The sequence below is a fragment of the Pelecanus crispus genome, chromosome 3 (genome assembly GCF_030463565.1).
Source record: "Pelecanus crispus isolate bPelCri1 chromosome 3, bPelCri1.pri, whole genome shotgun sequence".
NCBI lineage: Eukaryota > Metazoa > Chordata > Aves > Pelecaniformes > Pelecanidae > Pelecanus > Pelecanus crispus.
In genome coordinates, this window is record NC_134645.1 from 104,257,850 (window position 1) to 104,278,644 (window position 20,795).

The 20,795-nt window shown below is 41.4% G+C and overlaps 1 protein-coding gene across 4 annotated transcripts in view; it reads left to right on the forward strand.

The window, feature by feature from the left end:
- Nucleotides 1–20,795, forward strand: part of DST (dystonin) — a 313,286-nt gene that overhangs the window by 140,664 nt on the left and 151,827 nt on the right. For all 4 annotated transcript variants that reach the window (XM_075707064.1, XM_075707065.1, XM_075707066.1 and 1 more), the window contains 2 exons: nt 3,053–3,219; nt 20,596–20,708. In XM_075707064.1, the coding sequence (XP_075563179.1) occupies nt 3,053–3,219; nt 20,596–20,708 (280 nt within the window). The remainder of the gene's footprint in view (nt 1–3,052; nt 3,220–20,595; nt 20,709–20,795) is intronic.

Genomic DNA, 20,795 nt, shown 5'->3' on the forward strand with positions numbered 1-20,795 from the left:
AGTGTTCCTTAACCTGTACTGAAATGGGCTACTTCCATGAGTGAAAAGCAATTTCAGTTTTTAAACCCAGCCTAGTCTATTCCTTTTTCTTCAGATGGCCAAGTAGGGTGCCGAATAGTGCTTGGAAGATTTTTGGATCGAAATCCTGTTGATCTTAGGGTAATGAGCTAAATTCATGTTTTAGCCATCCAAAATTTGGATTGCAAGCTTGCCTTGTGGTCACTTTCAGAATAAGAAATATCCTCATGTTTGTGTCCATAGCTACAAATGTTATTTCTGTGTAACAACAGATGCAAGTACGACCTTCAGAAGTTGCCTTGATGTCTGAAATCATTTGTTGCCCGAGGAATCCAATGTGCACTCAAATATGCAGCGTTTGCACTCTTTGCACTCTGAAACGTACATAGCCATCACAAGTCAATTAACCGTGAAGGAGGCTAAAGATTTGAACTCAGCAGTAAGGAATGGCCATTAGCAAATTACATTGTTAGCTTGCTTAGAATATATTAAAAAATGTGATACTTAAGGATTACACACAGAGGACTTTCTGAAAATGACAGTGAAAAAACTATAGGCTTGGGGTTTTTTGTTGTTGTTCGGGGTGTTTTTTGCTAGACATCTGGCACTTCCAAATGACATCATTTCTTTCAGACGCGTTGTCCGGATAAGTGGTAAATGGTTGACTTCATTTATATCGTGGTCTGGTTGTTCTTTGATGAATAGAAACTAAAGCTACTGAAAAAATATTTATTTTGCTTTCTTGCTTTGAAATACCAAAGAATAAAGGTAACCAACAGAAAGAAAATCTTACACTGCAGATGAGAAAATTTTCAGAGAGCTTTTAAGTTGATCATTTGCCGCATTGGATTCCCTCTTGTCTTCACTTACAAGACTCATACTGTCTGTATTTTGTGTGATTTCATGTAGTAAATACTCTGTGCAGGATTTTGGTAACTAGAAATTTATAAACAATCACAGCTGTATGTGTTTGTCTTCAGTGTTTTAAACAAAAAAGGGATCATTCCCCCCCCCACCCCCCCCCGCTTTGATTTTTTTCTTAAAAAAAGTGCAGTGTTGAAGCTGGAGACAATAGGATGCAAGAAATGCCATCAGATCTTTGGAGGTATTTACTGGCTGGTTGAAAAGTTAAAACTATTTTGCATTCTAGCATCGGTGCCTGTATCTTTCCCTTACCTAGAGCCAGCAGACATGATGGCCTGTGATCTGAAGAACTGCTTTCACAACTTGGTGTTTTGTGGATACCTGCATAGAAAATAATCTGAAATAATTTGTTCCCTGCATTAGATTTACTTACAATTTACTGTATGACTGTAAATGCTCATCATCGCCTTGAAGTGTGAAAGGTGGTTAAACAGAAGTTGCAGAGAACATTCCAGCAGCTACATTGCCTTGACATCTCCAAGGCTCTTCCTTTAGTCCCCTGCTTCCTAGGGCTTTCCACCACCTCCTGTTAGGCATTGACATAGCAGCATCCGTAGGGAAAGCTACATTTCTTTGTTCCCGGCACTGTGTGGCTTTAATGTGAGAAACACCCGTAATTTCCCACCTAGCCTGTCTGAACTCCCCCAGGAAGAGCCCAGACAGAAGATACCTTTGTGTGCAGAGATTTCAAGGCCAGGAGGCATGGTTATGACGGTCCCATCTGACCTCATGAACGTAGCTCCCTGGTTTACACTAGAACAGGATTGCTGGAATTGGCACAGCTCCAGAGTTAAGCCTCTTTGGCAGCTACCTTGTCCCTAACGTTGTCTGTGGGCAAACCTCCCCTGAGCCCTGGCCTCAGGCTGGCTCCAGAGCTGGAAGAGACCTGTCTCTCCCCGCGGCGCTGGGTGTAGGCTTCTGCGGCGCGGCTTCTTCCAGGTGGGCTCGTGGGGGTGCTTGGTGTCCACCCACAAATGTTGGCGTTGTCTCAAGCCCTCTTGCCTCTGCCCAAGCACCTCAGCCTGCTTTTTGTAATGTCTGAACTATGGTACATGGGTCCTTATGTAGTGCCTCATGGTACTTGGGTTCTAGATGTTCTTCATAATGGAAAAAAAATATATATATTATCTATTATTTTTTAATAAATGGTAAAAGGTGGTCACTTAGAAGAAAGACAATATGTGATAGCACTTTCTTTATCAAGGCAGGTCTTTTTGTTCTATCTTGCAGTTCAGATTTACACTGAGTATAATTTCTAGAACATGAGGTGCAAACAATATATGTGCAAATAAGGGAAATGTCAGTTTCCTATTTCTACAGTGGTAGTTTTCTAAGCAAACTGACTGAACTTCATTAGGGGAAAATTTAATGTACCAGAAGGTAGTGTTTGTATGTAAAATTCCCAATGCTTTCCTGCTTTCCCTGACATGAAGTTGATAATGCTTAGATAACACAAAATCAAACCTTCTGTATTAGGCAAAATTTTCATTTATAATCTTCCAGTCCTTCCGTCATTCCTAAAATGCTTCTTGGAAAATTTTGTCCTAAAACCATTATTGTCCATTTTCATGATAAGTGACTTTTTTGTTACTGAATTCCAGAACAGCGTATATTATAATTTAACCTGTTTTAAGAGAGGAACAGTTTGTAGCTAAATAAAGTATGTATAATATAAATATGGGTATTAGATAGGTGTGAATATATACATATAAAATATATTGTGTATTTATATAATTATATAACATTTATGTGTAACAGGTATAATACATAAAAATAGATTATTATTCACATTATCAGCATAAAATAGACATAGTTAAGTATTTTTCATTATGTAATAGTATTAGATTGTCCCTGGAAATTAAGAGGCTGAGAACTGGATAACTGAAGAAAATTGTGAAGTTATGAATTTTGTACTTAATATTGAAGACACTAACAGTGCACAAGGATATGACATGAAAGAGTATTAATACAGTACCTGAATAATCATTTTATTTATGTATGCAAATATCAGACAGAAAATTCTTCAGTAATGCAGAGTGGTTTTCTGCAATATTTTAAACATGATAATGTATTCTATGTAACTGTAATATTTATATTAACTGTATTTTAGATATCTGATATCCATGTTACTGGAGAGTCAGAGGACATGTCTGCTAAAGAGAGACTGCTCCTGTGGTCGCAGCAGACAACCGAGGGTTATGCTGGAATCCGTTGTGAAAATTTCACTACCTGCTGGCGCGATGGAAGATTATTTAATGCCATCATTCATAAATACAGGTAAGTACCCCGTTTGTTGTCTTGAAAAATACTAATTGCAGCATTTTAATATACACAGAGAGAGGGCTCTGTGGTTTATGCCTGTAATAGCGCTGAATTGAGCTCTTCCTGGGCAATCCCCTGCTTCTTGCAGCCAAAGGATGCCTCATCAGCCCTTGTGTGCCCCTCCTTCCTCAGAGGAACATCTCCATGAATCCTGCACATCTCTCATGGGGCACTTCCAAACTGCTGAGAAGAATGTCCCTGGGGTTCTAATTCCCAGTCTTCCGCACAGTCCTTTTTTGTCACACTAACATTTAAGTATAGGCAGGGTAGAGACAGAACTGATCACCGGTGTCCAAAACTGCGCTGCTGGTGAAAGCCATCGACTACCGCATGACCTGAGAAATCCCTAAGATCCCCATATTCTTCCCTGTATGACTTCACCAAGCCCCTGGAGCCTAGAGCTTCTTCGGTGTTTCTGCTTAGAGCCCAGATCTGCTCTGAGATATGTCTCCTGTAAAATGGCAGGGTATTCTTATGGAAAATGGGACCAGTTGGCTTGAACAGTCTCAGTCTGAGCTGGGAATTATGCTACTTCCCCCCGCTTTCTGTGCTTTTGTGACCACAAGCATACCAACAGGCATTTGTAGAACCACTGGTGGCTGTGGCTAGAAGCTGAAGGATGCGCTATATTAACTTACTTAAAATACAGTTGAAGATGTCTACTGGCAAGAGAGGATTTCTAATTCTGCATTCTAAGTAAAAACACGTCTCTCTTGACAAAGCTGACTTTGGCATCAAGACTCGGCAGAGGAACAAGATTTAAGATCATTGCTGCACTCAGCGTTCCCTCTTGGTTGGCGGCATCTCTCTGTTTTTGTACATTTTTTGGTTCCTGAATTGAATAAGGACATTTGTGTCTTAGAGGACCACATGGGAGAATATTCTGGCCACTGGGCTAATTAGTGTGTACTGATTTGTCCCTCACTGTGCAAGGCTTGCAACTTCTGGGTTTTATTATAGCATGTGTAAAGAGTATGTGCTGTGTACCCTGGGGCATATCGTAAGGAAGTTTGAAGGTACATGATTTTCTCCGTATAATACCGAAGGAGTGTCCCAGGTAGAGAGAGACAAATTTGGTATGTTTTAATGCAGCTCCAGGGAACAGACCCTGAGCAGATTATTCTGTTCTTCATTTTCCTCTTGTGGGACCATTTGGCTCACCAAAGAAAGAAGCCTAGGGAGAGCCAACATGCGTACGGTACAGGGACTAGGGCACTGAAGTAAAATGAGAGACGAGTCGAGCAGATGCAGCCTTTTCCTCACACACTGTGTAGAGAGGCTGTAAGCATAACATATGGTGCTCTGAGTCCTGGAGAAGGTAGCTGTGGCAGGGCATAACTTCATGGTGAAATGAAGCTGCATCTAAATCGATGAGGTCTTTTTCTGACTGTGCTTCTGTTCTGGGTAGCCAGTCAGGGAGGAGGTGCATGCCAGCAAGAAAGTCGTCTTTTAGTAACATTGGCAAGACAAAGGGAAATAGCTGGCAAAAAACTAGACTGTTTTACTTCAGGACAGAGCAGCCAAAAGAATGAACGTAGCACAAGCAAGTTATTTGAAAAAATAAACAATTTGAAGGATATAGAGAGAGGGGAGGGGGAAAAGGAAGGAGCTTAATGAGATGGAATAATGGAAAATACTTCCAAGTGCTTCTTCAGAGCCTTTATACCACTTACCTAGAGCAGTGCAGCCTTTACAGCTCAACAGCTAGTAGTTCTGGTACAGATCAATTAGTAAATAATGAAAAACTTGAATTCTGTCCTCCGGCTGTGCCTTGGGACATGACTGAGTACCTGCAGTTGCTTTGCTGGAGCAGTGTTTCTGGCAACGCTCTGTTAGTCTCGTTCACAGCATTTCAGCGGGGAAGCCCGGGCACCTTTGACATGAGTGCATTGCACAAAGCAGATGATTCAGTGGCTGAGGAGCAAAGTCCCCATTTTGTGTGCTTCTGTGCCAGTTTCCCTTTAGCTTATCCTATTCCTGTAAACATAACTTCTCCATCTCAGGATCCCGTGTCCTTCCCATGAATGTTTACCGTCCTTATCTGATGTCTTTTTACTGTCAGAGGTTACAGATTCTTGGACCGCACCTTGCTGATGAAATCAATGAGATTCTTCCACTGATTTCAGTGAGCTTCTGCTTCTTTCCTTTGCTGTTTTGTACCGTTAAAACAGAGATAATAACTTCCAGCTATTGCTCACAAGATAGGAATGGTCTTTCCAAACAGTCATCTGATACTTTTAACTACAGTATTTTACTCCAGAGAGTTCTTTTAAAGCTTGGTTTGAGTTCTGAGCAGTAAGTAGGTTAAACACTAACAAAATGCGCACATTTCTGGCAGTGATTCTCCATATGCTGTTTGTCTGTTTTAGTAGCTCACAGTTTGTGGATCACAGGCGGTCTCAGGAGCTAGGCTGAGCATCCTGCGGATGACCAGGGCGGATGACCAGGCGTGCTTGCTCGGGCGGTGGGGTGGGACTGTGGTGCTGCCACCGCAGAGCACCCCCGTGGGTGCACATCTGTCCATCGTGGTGCAGCGTTGCAGCCCCTCCTGTGCCAGGTATGCCGTGCTCGCTGGAGATACCTCTCCTTACAGAAGCACCATGCACCCTGGGCCAGGAGGAGTAGCCGCTCTCCACGAGTGGGGACAGGGCGCTTCAGCGGGAATGCGACTGCCAGTCCTGGAAGGGATTTATATGGGCCCAGACCTAATTTTAAGGGGGTGACATTTAGTGCTGTGACAGTAATAGCCAGAAGGCTCAGAAATACCCAGGCATGTTACTGGTATCTAGGATTGCAGCTGTACTGGGCAACAGTAAGCTGTATGTTGGATGGAGAGCACACGCCCATGTCGGGGCACAGCGGCGGGCGCTCCCCATGGAGGGTCCGTCAGGGCAGGGCCTGGCAGCCGGGGCCGGTCCCACCGCCCCAGCCAGGAGCGGGGCAGCCGGGGGCACCGGGGCAGCCCTGGGCATTGGGCACCTCCCTGGGCGTGGGCTGAGGCTGGGCCTGGGACGCGGGCCCGCAGGTAGGCTGCACCGCTGCAGGGGCCGTAGTTCAGCCAAGGGCCAGAGACGAGAGCACCAGCGGCTCCCGGAGGACAGGAGCCATGCTGTCTCTGAGCTGAACCTGAGCGCAGATGGGCAAACCCCATGCTCACAGCCCTGACACCACGACCGAGAGGTCTTTTCTGGATGTGCCATCGCGAACGCAAGCTGTATGGGTTCAGCATGATCCCTACAGTCAGTCATCCGTGAGATGGAGATGTCACTGTCCAGTTCTAGGTGATGAGACTGGAGTAGCAGGTTATAATTACCTCCTTTCAAGGCATAAGTGATTTTTTTTTTTTAAAATTTCAAGTACATACCAGCTTCAAGACTTCAGGAAATTGCTGAAGCTGTGGAGGGCTGGGTGAGGAGCTGGGCTGTGAATCAGTCGCCAGCAGGCAGGGAGCCTCTCCCCTCGGCAGGGCTGACAGCCTGCCTGCTCTTAACGGCAGGTGAGAATTATTTCATCTGGGCTGCCAGTGGCGGTCTCCTTTTTTCTGTCGTGGCAGAGGATTCCAGCACCTTTTGGTGCAAGCCAGCTAAGATTTATGATGCAGAAGTGCAGGAACAGTGCGTGGGTTTGCCATGGCTCTCTGCTCCCCTGCCAAGGTGCGTGGGAGAAGCAGGATAATGCCGACGTTTCCCTGGCGTGGCTAACTATAGTGCCCACTGCAGCATCTCAGCGGAGATCGGCAGGCCGGTGCGTGGCGGCTGGGCGAGCCAGGTTCCTCCCCGTCTCCCTGCCTGGCATGCAGCGGCAGCCATGCTGGCAGCGCTCCGCTTCCAGCGCTGAGCCTGGGGCGTGGGCAGCGTGCAGGCGCTGGATCACACGCACTCGAGTCAGTCACCTGCTCTCCTGAGCAAATGCAGGATATTTGTTTTCTTTCCTCTCAAGCAATAAGGGTTAGGTTGTCAGAGCTTTTCGTAAGGACCTTCAGTCGCTTTCCCTCTTAGATCTGTTAAGAATATGAATGAGTTTCCAGTGACTTTGCAGTGTTCTTTAAATCAAGGAAAGCAATTTTATGAATGACAGAAATGAGAGGAAAAAATTACCCTGTTTGAAGTGTTTGACTCCATATACAACTTGATTTCTTCTTTTTTTTTTTTCCCCTCTAAATTTAGGAAAATGTAATTTGTTTTCACATGAGAAGGTTGCATGTGTTTTCAGCAGGTTCCAGTGGTCTGTGTTTATAATTGAAGATTACTTGGCTGAACTTTTGAAGAGTATATAAAGCTTCCATTTTAAAACATCCTGTACATGATTAAATCCCTGGGAAACGAATGGAGCTCCATACCACACTTAAGAACTGCATGGGGGAGCTCCATTGCGGGCCCTGAATTTTGCTTTTCATGGTGTTATTCTGTGTGACTGTTTATTTCTACATAGAAAACCAAATAAAATGATCAAATTAAAAAGTAATTTTTAATACTGAACATTACCATGTTTGTTAATTGTATGATTTTATTTAAAATATATCAGCTTTCAAACTCTTTTTTGAACCTCCACACCTTTCTTTGGATGTGTGCCCCCTTTGTGAAAGCTACAGGTATGCCTGGAGATTGAAGAATATTCTGTATGTCTCATCTATTATGTCATTGGCCTTTTATAGCTTAATTTTTCATTGAAGACGTGTGTTATTTGCTTCAGTGTGTTGTGTTGGAAGAAATCTGACTTCAGGCAGTTTAAAAAGTACGTGATGTTTCTTTCATACCATCATGTCATACGTAGCAAAAACCTGTAAGCCAGACTTCAAAGTTGGAGGCTGACTTTAATCAGCATGTAATGCCCAGATTTTCCCAGATACTGCTTTCCACACACTGGGGTCTTCATCTTGCAGTTCTGCTGCATTTTTAGTCACTAGACTGTGTTTTTAGGTAAATGCCCTTGATTTGTGTTTTCATTTTCTTATGTTCATACCTTTCTCCCAGGAGGAGGAAATACTCGTTTTTTAGAACTGTATTTCGTTGTTAAAATATATAGAAACAGTTGGTGTCTATAGAGAATGAAGGCTACTCTTCTTTCATTAGGAATTGCATGCCAGATTGGAGCTAATAATCTAAATTGTAGATCTACATTACACTTTGCAGCTAAATTTATTTTAAAGCAAAGCAAATTCAAATGAAAATTTATACCAAAGTAACAGACTGCTTTTTTTGACCTCAGACTGCCCTGAGCCTTTGGTGCATAAGGACTGCAAGCAGTTTCAGTTAGAAAGTGTCTGAAAATAGAATTTAAGAAGTAACAAAAATAATAACTTTCTGAAAGATGTACAGTCTAATAGCACCTATAGACACTTTGTTAAAGGCAGTGGCTACTGATACTCAGAAAACACAGGAATGGTTACACACCAGCTCATCTTCATTTCTAAGGAAAAAAAATGAAGTATGGAGGATAGGAAAAGACAACTAATGTCAGACATGCGTACTTTTTGTAAAAATGTGTGCACTTCTTTCTGCATTTTATTTTTGTATTCTTACAGTTTTTATAATAAAGAGGTAATTTTGCTTTTAGCACTTAGAAAAGGAATTCCAGCAAGAACAGTATGTTCTTGTGTAACTAGATAATAGCATTTAATGAGCAGCCCCAGTGGTGCCTGTATGGTGAAAAATACCGTCTGTTCAGGAAGCACTGCAAGCTCAGTTCCCTGATAAAGCTGTACTTTTCTTAAGATCTGTTCTCGGGTGTTAGGTCTGTTCTGGTAAATGAAGCAGGTCCAGCCCCTGCTTTCTGGCCCTGTGGGTAAGCAGTACAGCAGGGCTTGTGTCTGCGTGGCTGAACTCTCCCCTCCGTCCCCAGACGGGGTGCAGCCTCGTGAGAGCAGTCCTGGGTCCGTGTTGTCCCTTGAACTGGGCTCATGCATTGCCTGGGAGGCTGCGAGTCGCAATGGCCCTGGTGGTGCTATGGGAAGGACTAGCAATTAAAGAGTCTTGGGCCCTTGATCTGGGCTTCTGTACGCTTTCAGCATAGGCATGTCCAGTTAGGTCTGGACTTTCAGGTGAATTTCAGCAACCATACAAAATGGAAAGACACTGGTTAGGGAAAAAAAGTGGATAAACTGTGTTTAGGTCAGGCAGCAGTCTGACAAGCAAGCAGGGTAGTAGTCTACACATGAAGGGTTTGAGACAAGAAGAGAAGCGAGGTTATTTCATGAAATGCTATACCAAGGCTTGCTGAGACCACATGCAGACAGTTGTCTACAAATTTTGGCACCGCCTAACAAGAATGCTAAGTATTAGAAATGTTGCAGAGAGGGACAGTGGTGATGGGATGCATTTTGAGCACAAGTGAGAAGGAAAATGTTTTTTACTGTATTAACGAAATGTGAGGATGTGATCCAAAGGGGCTTTTGGCACTGGTAAACTTTCTGCAAGACCTTAACGATGCCTGTACTTTTAAACTGTATGTAGTTTAGAGAGAAAGCGAGGAGAAAATGGCTGTTCCATTTGGCTATGCCTAAACTAAAGCAGCACAGAGGCTAACAGTGAATGCAGCACAGAAAGAGTGTAGGTACATGGGGTGCTTCATGTGGGAGGAAGAAGAATAGAAGCCACAGCAAAGAATGTGTCCCTAAAGGAAGGAGCACTGTGACAGCTCCATACATGCTAGATAAAGTGAGACACACATTTCCCAGGGTCCCAACGCTTTTCTTTTGAAATACTATGATAGTAACTCCATACACTTTCAGAGTTACTAAGCAGATGTTTTTCGGAGTGTGGTATAGCAGGGAGCAAGCTAGATTCCTGCCTGCTAAATAACTGTTTCTGGTGTAGAACAAGCTGTTTTAACCTTACGCAGGACGATTTGCCATGTATGTGTAGTTAGTTGAACACTAAGCTCCTGGCCGGCAGTGCATGTGGCATCCCTCTGATGTTAAAACATGTTGCAGCTGGTCAGGTACTGACATGAATACATTCCTTAAGGGGAGGGATAGCGATGCCTCAATTTGCAGTAACATGTTGAACACCCTTGGGGAGTGAATGAGAAAGAAACTAAATATTACACAGTGTCAAGCCTTAAAATGCTAGGGGATATACTTTAAATAAAGAGATTAGTTGGGTCTGCTAGTTTTGGCTTGCCACTTTGTAACTCATAATTTATTGTTACCCATCTGTAACAAAAAGAAAACGTGAGTTTGGTTGTGTTGCCCCTCGCTTCCCACCCGCCTCATTGTTCAGAAACATGGCTGTTACTGTTTTTAACAGCTTTTTGTTACGTAGAAGAAACAAACTTGGCATTAAGAATTGGCCATTTGGGAAAAGATAAACAGCGTTTAGGATGATTAAAAATATTGACAGGCAGACACGCTTTTAATGTTACTTGCCTGAGTTTCCTATACCTGTAGCTAATGGGTTTAGAAATAGCAAGTAACCTCAGCTACAGTTTAATTGAATGCACTCAGAAAAACTCTGATGGCTATTGGTAAAGGCTATATTAAAGAAGTACTGGAAGCGGGCCTGCAATTTTAACATCTTGTGTTGTGGTGGTGGTTAGCCTTAGTGGGTATTAGATGGAAGTCTTCCAGGCAGTTGTGTTGATTAATTTCAGATCTGGACTTAACATGATCCCTGTGTATGTTGTGCTGGATCCTACTGCTAAGTAGCAGCTGAATGAAAGGTAACGGTTTTCTTTTTGCAATAACTGAGAAGAAAAAAAAAAAATACTAAAAAAAAAAAATAAGAAAAGCAAACATTTTCTCTTGTTCTAGCCAAATGGGAATAAACTGAAAAATAAAGCTTTGGACTGAAAGGCCATTTTTTTTATTCAGGTTTCATGTGTCTCTTTGATTAGCAAAGACCAGGACACCTATGGGTGTCAGAAGCCTTTATTCAAAAGGGTATGGTGTCTGAGCAATGGTGGCTTAGTGCCAATGATAAATCAGACAGGAAGAGGTCATGGTCTTCTGGCAGTGCCTTTGGCAAATTTGTGGCACATAGAGAAACAGTTGCCTTCAAGGCAGGATGGCAAAAGGAGAAATCTTGGTTTTAAACTCAGTGTGGTACCTCATCCTTCTTCCCTGTTGGTAACCATATTAATCCCACTGGAAAGCTAGTGTGTCAGGTAGTCGCTGCTGGGCTCTGAAGGGAGTTTTCTCAGGGAACAGGACAGAAAAATCACTTGGTTGGGTTTCTTCATTGTCTTTTTGGTATTCAGACACTCCAAGGAACCATATATTTCTGTAGACTGCACAGTGTGGGTTGAGGTTGAGCCTTTCTCCTGTTTAAATTTTATCATAGGCAAAAAATTGGCAAAGTTACTATACCATTACTGGTTTTGTAATGACAAAAACATCTCGAATTACAAAGAGAATGTAAAATCTGGTTTTGAAGCTGCTGAAAGGACTGACTGAGATCCTTTCTAGTTTCATTCATGTGTATAGTGAGCTTGAAATCTACATTGCAAACTTACTGCCAAGTTGTGATTAGGGTTCATGAGGCATGGCTAAAGCTGAACTCCACGTTTAACTAATGGGTTACAATGCCTTAATTGTGTCTTTATCCAAGTCAATTGGTATGGCAAGTTACAGGTAAAGCTTTGCTGCGCTAGCAAAGGTGGGACAGGAGGCTTCAGTAGGTTTATTAAACTCAGTGCTTGTCAAATCAAGGGCGTGCATGACAGAAGAAATTATCTGAATTAGCTGTATATATTTTTAGGGGCTAAATTAATAAGTTAGAAAAAGAAGCCTTCAGGTGCCCTTATTTTTAGTGCAGCTGAAACATTCATTCTTGTTATATCAAGAATTCCTATAGAAAATGTTGGGATGTCTGAAGAATACATAAGAAATATGTCTCTGAATAGTGTGCTCTTGTTACAGTATTTCCAGCTCACTGTCACTAGCAATATTTTTTTTCAATAATTATTCATTGTATCTGAAAATTTGTATGAAAAATTATGAAAAAGATACACAAAGGAAGGCTGAAGAGTCCAGATCACATGAGATTTTTTCAGCTCTTGAAGGAATAAAAGGCATGATTGTTCATCTTTAGAGAGGCATTGAATGAAATCTATAGAGGCACATAAAATCATGAATAGTACAGGCATTCCTGTCATACCAACACAAGAGAAAACAAAACCAAAAACGGTGTACAAGTGATAATAATCATGTGAAATATATTATCACAGTGTGTCATTGAGGGTGGGGACCTGTGGAGCTTGGGAAAAGAATTTGCCACATACTCAAACAAACAATATGCAGAGCTGTATGCAGCCAGCATGCTTTTTGGTTTGTCACAGTTGCAAGGATAAAACTTTTTATAATGACAGTTTTCAATTAGAAAATTGTTTGCATTTTCCCTGAATTCTGAAGTGTTGCCTAACTTCAGTGATGAAACTGCTCAGCTTCACCCAGTGGTTTGATGCATTGGGGTAATTTTTGTGTTGTCATGTCACGTGATAGTTGAAGATGTTATTGTAAAGTCTATGGTTGAACGGTCATTTTAGTCTCACATTTGAGATTACAAGAAATATTTTTCTTATCTTCCCCCCCAAAAAGATACTACTGAAAAGAAGTCAAATATTTATGTAACTTCAAATAATCTGCATCAGTTGGCCAGGACAGAAGGATTTCATGGAGTACTTTTCACCTGCTTTTACCTTTAAACTTCTAGTCAAGTGCTCAGCAATGAGCTACTAGACATGACATACCATGCATCTCCTTAATAACACTGTTAAAATTTTGGTAGCCTTTTGAATTTGTTTCATATTAGTTGAATGAGAATGTCTTCAAGGAGTCCTAAGCAAATCTGCAGTAATCATTATTACCAAGTCTGTGAGAGCCAGTTAAGCAATTCTGCATTTAAAAATGTACAGCATTGCTTTATTTTTCTGTGAGTGTCAGTCTCAAAATATGCATGTTCAGTGAGGCAGCACATTTCATAACAGCTTTGCAGTTATCTAAACTTCTGTTCAGTACGGTTGGTGGGTTTTGCTTGCTCTGAAGTAATTCTTAGATTCTGGATAGCTTGCTACGTAGCTTGCACTGGATGTATTGGCCAGATTTCCACCGACTGTAATGAAATACATATAGACACTTGCATGTATACACCTAAATTTAGGTGTCTGGATCTGGAGCTGAATCTTACCCCTCGTTACTTTCCTCATCCTCATATACATGTAATAGAGACCTTGTGATCTTGGGGAAGTATAAAAGCTGGAGGCTCTCAAATCTTTCTCTGTTCTTTCTTCTCATGTCCAGGTGAATCTGTTAAAAAGAACCAAAACCATTCTCCGTAGACATTACAGTCTACAGTTACATATCCTGTGAATGCTCGAAGCTCATTACTGGTGATCAGACCTGGCTGCACATTATTCCATGCAAACCTCCTTTTCTGGGCAACTCCACTTAATAGCGTTGTAACTAGAGATTAAAATCCTGCCTGTCCTTCGACTGGTTCTTCCCTCTGGACGACAGCTGCAGCCAGTTCTTTGTTTAGATACTCCATCACACTTAGGTCCATGATGTATGTTTCATGTTTAATTTTCTAGCTTTTCTACTCAAATGTTTGAGTAGTGTGCAAAACTATCCATCTAGCAGACACGTGAGCCCAAGGACCAGTGCCAAGGATCTTCAGGTGAAAAAGGTCATCTGGTTGAGATATCTGGACATCTGGTTCAAAACTTACTTTTGCTAGTTGCAGACATTGGTGTGGAAATTAGTGCTCGCATTTGTGTATTGAGGTCTGAGACTGAAGGGTTCTTTCCCAACATAGAGGAAGAAACTCAGTGAAGCTAGAAAACCTCCTCATGTGTGATTGTGGTTCATAGATCCTTCTGAGACAAATCGACAATTTTGGAAGTAGCCCTGAAAGGGGGATAGCCCAGAGTATAGTGGAAGATAGTGTTGACTCAGGAGTCAACATTGTACCTCTTCTCCTCAGCATGGGGTTTTTGACACCAAGTAACTCGCTACAGAACCTTGTGCTGTGTGTCCGTATTGTGGTCCTTGATTCTGATGATGGAGGAGATCTGTTCCTCCTTAATGCTACAAAGTCATACCTGCTTGCCATTTTTGAGCAGAAACTCTCCTCTTCCTCCTCTGTAAGTGATCAGACTATGTGGAAGGAAATCTGAATTACTCTGCTCCCTGAAACTTGGGTTTCCAAGTTTTCTGAACTGGGTTACTGAACCCAGCTAATCCTATATGGCCTTTTTTTCCCCTAAGACGTGGCATCCTTTATACTGAAGCTCCCATGTGACAGTGGAAAAAAGATCAGGAAAATAATTGTGGTAGGCATATGCATTAGCAAAGGGTACCTCCAACGCTACAACTAGATCTCATGGTCATGACATGAGATGACAGAGCACTGCATCTGCAAACATTGGGCATCAATAGAAATGCCCACGAGGACAGTACGTGTTAGTTGAAGTCCAGGAGTCATTAACATTGTGTTGATGCCTCAGTCTTTCTGGAGCAGGCTTTTTGGCAAGCTCTTTTGAACAAGACTCAGATCTGTACCTGATGTGGAGACAAATTCTTTAATAAGTTCCCAAACATTGACTCTGCATATAAGCTGGTGTAAATATTTTTTTAGCAATTTTGAAACTGTTATGGGTTAGCTTAAATCATAGGCGTTACTATATAGTAGGTTAAATAACAAATAGATTTTGCTTCATCATCTCATTTGTAGAGTTCCTGGGAAAGTAACAGGAGATATATGTTAGAAGAGATAGAGCTAAGATTTGTTTTACGTGGACGTTTCCTATTTTTTGATTCCTTTCTTTGCAATCTTTCTGCTATTAAGCAAAATCTCTAGAGTAGATGATAATACATTTCTTATGCTCCCTTCTGAAATATGTGTTGAATCCTATCTGTTTGAGAAGTCTCTCTATTCTTGTCTTTTTAAAAAATTTATTTTATGACTATGTATTCTGGCACGGTCTTTAATTTGTTTCAGTAGTCGTCCCATCCCTGAAAAATGCATGAGTCTTTCTGGCATCCGTCCTTTTCAATTGTCTGTGAACAATGAAGCAAAGAATTTGTTTCATTTTTATAGGCATTTTCCAATTACAGCAGTGGAAAAGCTAACTGGGCTATAGTGACGTGTACACTTCGCTCTGCATCTTCAGTCATGTTTTCTCTGAGAGTTCTGCTTGAAACTCACTATATTAATATTTCTGTTCAATATAAGCCAAGAAAGAAATATCCTTTTAATACCGGGTATTACTAAGGTAGCGTCCAGAGTTTTGACTGAGAGTTCTGGAGATTAAACAGCTTAGATGGTTCATGTAAATAACTTCAGGCTTGTTAGTTAGCCTCCTGAATGCATTAACAGTGTTTTCATGTGGAATGTTATTCTGATGTATAAATGTTTTAATAAAATTAAACAACTTGGGCAACTGTCATCTGGGAACAGTGAAGATGTTCTCTAAGGATGTGGTTTCTTCATCATTGACTGGTAAAATAAAAGTTCAGTTAAATATCTTTTTCTACTTTGAAATATCAAAATTCCCTTCAAATCTAACCTTTTGTTTTAACGAGGAAATATCGTAGCTGCTAGTGTGGATCTTGAACTGTTTTGCTAGGTATTAGATTCTGGCTATGGGAAAATCTACAGGTGCCTAACTTTATTATGCACATCTCTTAGATTTCAATGAGTCTTTGTAGAGTAGAAAGCTTGCATTTGATCTATGTACCTTGCATTATAAACCATTTCTTTATGCTGTTCTGCAGATATTGTTCACTTGCTTCTCTTTGTGGTGCTAGGTACTTGTTTTCTTGAATTGATCATAATTTTGTCAGCTTCCTAATTGAAGTGGTACTAATCGCACCTTTTTTTTTTCCCTCACTTCTGATACAAATTGTTTCTAATTTCTAACACCTACACTAAGATCTCGAAAGGCATGCACCAATCTTTTTATAAATGAAATGATTAATGACTGGCAATATAGAAGCCAAACCCCTTTACTTAGGTGCGGCTGCAGCAGAAGCATCTCCTTTGCATGGAATGTTCCAACTCGGCTGGTGTTTGGGATGTTTATGTGTGTGTTTTGATGGCAAGGACCCAGCCCACTGAAAAATCTGCCTAAGATGACTCACAATATTATAACACAAGGTAGAGTCATCGTCTTTTGCTTAAAGTGCATTTAATGTAATTTGTTCTTAACGGTGTATAAAACCACTTAATAGTGCTATGCAAATTGATATAAAATATATTTATAATACGTGACAAATAGCTTCTACAAAACTCATGTATTTTCTCTTTAAGCCTTAAAAATGTTTGCCATGATGGATGATGCTTTTAAATCTAGTGTTTACTTCAATTAAGACAATTAAATAAGTATGTATTAGAAGGATACTAATCACAACTTCAATTTAAGCGGTTAGTAGTATTTCAGAATTCAAAGGAAAAATGAAAAGATACAGGAAGATATTTGTGAGCCTTTATAATACAGCCCCACAATGCTCACTGTGCACAATCTGTGCTCAGTAATACCGGATTCCCTTGATTCTTCAGAGCAGGATGGTGATCAGTGCGGAAATCCATGTGCGCATGCTTAAATGCAAATTCCCGTGTACCCACTTAGTGGACAGGAATGTCTGCAAGCTTACAGCAGATAAAATCGACTTTTATTTTCATTTAAAATCATGAGAAAACACTCTTAAGCAAAAGAAACAATATGGTAATTAGTGATTTCCTGAGCCATTGTTTTTGGATGCATTTTTCTGGGGTTAAAAAAAGATCTTTTACTGAGCTCTGGGAGGTAAGCTCCTTTTCCTGTGGCTTTGCAATATATCCCTCTGCTATTTAGGAAGGGGAAAGGGAGACCTGTGGAGGGTGGAGGCCCCAAGCCCCCAGCAGTGTGGACTTACCATGGCCAGTACCAGGTGCTTTTGCATTCAAGTCATAATACCTATCTTTTCCTCTTCATAAGGCATCAGTGGGCTTGTTCTCAGTCAGCTGTCGAGCCTTCTGTCTGCTTCAAAAAACCAAAGGCAAGCACTATGAAGACAGAGACAAATGCTGTCTTCTGTGGTATTTTCTGGTAGATCAAGACTTTAGATAAATGTAGACCAGTTAATCTAGGTTGGTATGCTATGTGTTAAGTGTATAATTAACTGAAAACATTAGGATTCATTGCAAATTTCCCTTGTTCTTAAAAGGGGAACTGAAATAACCCTGTGCTGGTAGGAGTTGCAGGGATGGGAAAGTGTGTTTAAAAGGGGGGAAGGCATCTCAGAGTGGGCTTTTCTTCAGCTGGGGGTGAAGCCACAGCACCGGCATAAAAATGATGTATTATGCAACAGCAGTTGTTTTTGTTGATTTTTACCTGTATTGTGGTGAGAAAAAATTTACCTTTTCTTTATCTAAATGAAAGCTTTATTCTAAGGAGATTATCATGTCAGTGTCTCTACAGCTGGCACCTTGTTTTCTGGGAATAGTCAAAGCTTTTACAACAACTTGTCCTTTCTTGTTCTGAGAGTTGGCAATCGAACAGGCAGCGCAAGTGATTCTTGGGCCATTTTTATCAAGTATGAAACAAACGTAAAGAAGGCAGGTGAAAAAAAATAACCAAACCAACAGTGTACACTTACAGAAACGTGTTTCTCTTGCCAAAACTGTGCTGTGAAAATGATCTTTATTATTCATACCGTCTCCATGATTGTGGCTGAAATAGGAGACTGGAGTGATCTGTTTCCTTTTCTAGTATTGCCTTTTATTTTTCATGGATTTTCCGTGCTGCTAAGAGCAACAGATGATATTTGTTTCATTGCATTGTTTTCATTGCACTGAAATTCAGAGAAGAATGGCATGAGCTTGATCATGCCATCACTGAGCATATTGGAAATAGAAAGTCCTGCTGGTTTAGGAGGATTATGTTTCTTTTTTCACTGTTTAAGTTTTATTATTAATTAAGTGTTCTTTCAAGAAATAATAGGTGCAGGATTATTATCTGTCTTGTAGACTTGTCTTCTGAAGAGCATAAGGAAACCAGTGATGCTAAATGGCTGAAAGAAATACAATTTTATTTACAGTGCCCTTGTAGTTAATTTAAGGACAAGCTTGTATTGAGTTTCCCAAAGTTAATACCTTTTTGTGATGAAGGGAATTTGGGGTGTTGCCAAATGAAATGTTATCATTTGTTTTAAACAATGTGATATTTAACAGTTTTATTTCTCTCTGTTGCAATTATTTAAAGCTTCTGCTAGGTAAAACTAAGCAAATAGTTTCTCTAGAAACAAAAAAGAAAATTTAAGGACTGAATTGTTCACTAAAACTTATGTAGAATCATAGAATTGTTTAGGTTGGAAAAGACCTTTAAGATCATCCAGTCCAACCATTAACCTACACTACCAAGTCCACACTAAACCAATCAAGGGTAGACTAGACTAAACCATGTCCCAAAGTGCCACATCTGCCCGGTTTTTTTAACACCTCCAGGGTTGGTGACTCCACCACCTCTCTGGGCAGCCTCTTCCAATGCTTGACTACCCTTTCCGTGAAGAAATTTCTCCTAATTTCCAACCTAAACCTCCCCTGGCACAGCTTAAGCCCATTTCCTCTTGTCCTATCGCTAACTACATGGGAGAAGAGACCAACACCCACCTCACTACAGCCTCCTTTCAGGTAGTTGTAGAGAGCGATAAGGTCTCCCCTCAGCCTCCTCTTCTCCAGGCTAAACAACCCCAGTTCCCTCAGCCGCTCCTCATAAGGCCTGTGCTCCAGACCCTTCACCAGCTTCGTTGCCCTTCTCTGGACACGCTCCAGCACCTCAATGTCTTTCTTGTAGTGAGGGGCCCAAAACTGGACACAGTATTCGAGGTGCAGCCTCACCAGCGCCGAGTACAGGGGGACAATCACCTCCCTGCTCCTGCTGGCCACAGCATTCCTGATACAAGCCAGGATGCTGTTGGCCTTCTTGGCCACCTGGGCACACTGCTGGCTCATGTTCAGCTGGCTGTCTACCAACACCCCCAGGTCCTTTTCAGCCAAGCAGCTTTCCAGCCACTCTTCCCCAAGCCTGTAGTGCTGCATGAGGTTGTTGTGACCAAAGTGCAGGGCCTGACACTTGGCCTTGTTAAACCTCATACAGTTGGCCTTGATCCCATCGATCCAGCCTGTCCAGGTCCCTCTGCAGGGCCATCCTACCCTCCAGCAGATCGACACTCCCACCCAACTTGGTGTCATCTGCAAACGTACTGAGGGTGCACTCAATCCCCTTATCCAGATAATTGATAAAGATATTAAACAAGGCTGGCCCCAAAACAGAGCCCTGGAGAACACCAATATGTCATATTCTTCTCTTGTGGGGTTTTGTTTTAGGGTTTTTTTCAGTGTGGGTCTGGTTTGCAGTAGCGTAGGATTTCAGCAGCAAAGGTTTCAGACCCCTGTGACTCTAGCTGGCCTCAGTGGGATCATTTTTTCTCAACATCTTTGAAAATCCCTTCTTCCTTTTAGTCGTTAAGGCTAAGAGGATTCCCAGTGCTGGAAGAGGCAGACAGTAACACGCTCTGGCCTGAGAATTGCAAGATCTAAAATCCAAGCACCACATAGCAAACCTAAAGGACAATATTAATTTTGAAGTTTTACATGAATTTAAAACATTAGTGATGTTGGTAGAGGGTAATACTTATGGGCCTTAAAAATGCTTATAGGTAAGACTGGCTTAAGATGAGTATTCCACTAAAACAAGAACGTTGTGGCTGGCAATGGAGATTAGCAGGATGAAGATGTGAAGGTGTAGGTAGGTGCATGGGGCTGAGGGTTTTCTGCAAGACAACTGACAGCAATGTTTATCTGAAAGCAGGGCTTCAATGCAGTTTGAACAAGACTTCTTTAAAGCCCAGTAAGAATACTTGTCTTCCAGGTTAAAGTGATCTTTTTGTGACTGAACTTGTTTCTGTATGGGTTCTGACATGCACTGAAGAGTATGATGCAGAATGACTAAAAACTTGTAAAGGCAGTAGAAATGAACTTCCTCACTAAATGAGTCCTAAGAGAAAAGTGAGTTTAACCTCCTCAAGGGCAGTGGAAAGGACGTGGTGCGACAGTACAATGGCAATGCACATGAATAAATATGCATAAGAAAATAGAGAGAGGGAGGGATATAAGGGGTGGCTGGAAACTTTAGCTTGTAGTTAAAGAAGAACTGACAGTATTGTAGTTGCCTGCTGCTTGTGTTTATCACTTAGCACTGACCTCAGCTTGTTCACGTGACTTTAATGAAATCCTTTTTTAATGAAAACTCTGTTGCTGTATCCATCCATGCTCTTGGTTTGATTTACTAATACAGCAGTGATTTAAAACTGGTAAAGAGTCGTAATCAAGTATTACTGTTTTTATTTGACAGGCCGGACCTGATAGACATGAATACCGTTGCTGTTCAAAGCAACCTTGCAAATTTAGAACATGCTTTTTTTGTAGCAGAAAAACTTGGTGTTGCCAGACTTCTGGATCCTGAAGGTAAGATGGCTGCAAAGGGCTTTGTTGCAAAAACCCTAACATTAAAATAAAATCCAGTCTGCCTGCAGGTTGTAGCATATTTGTGGG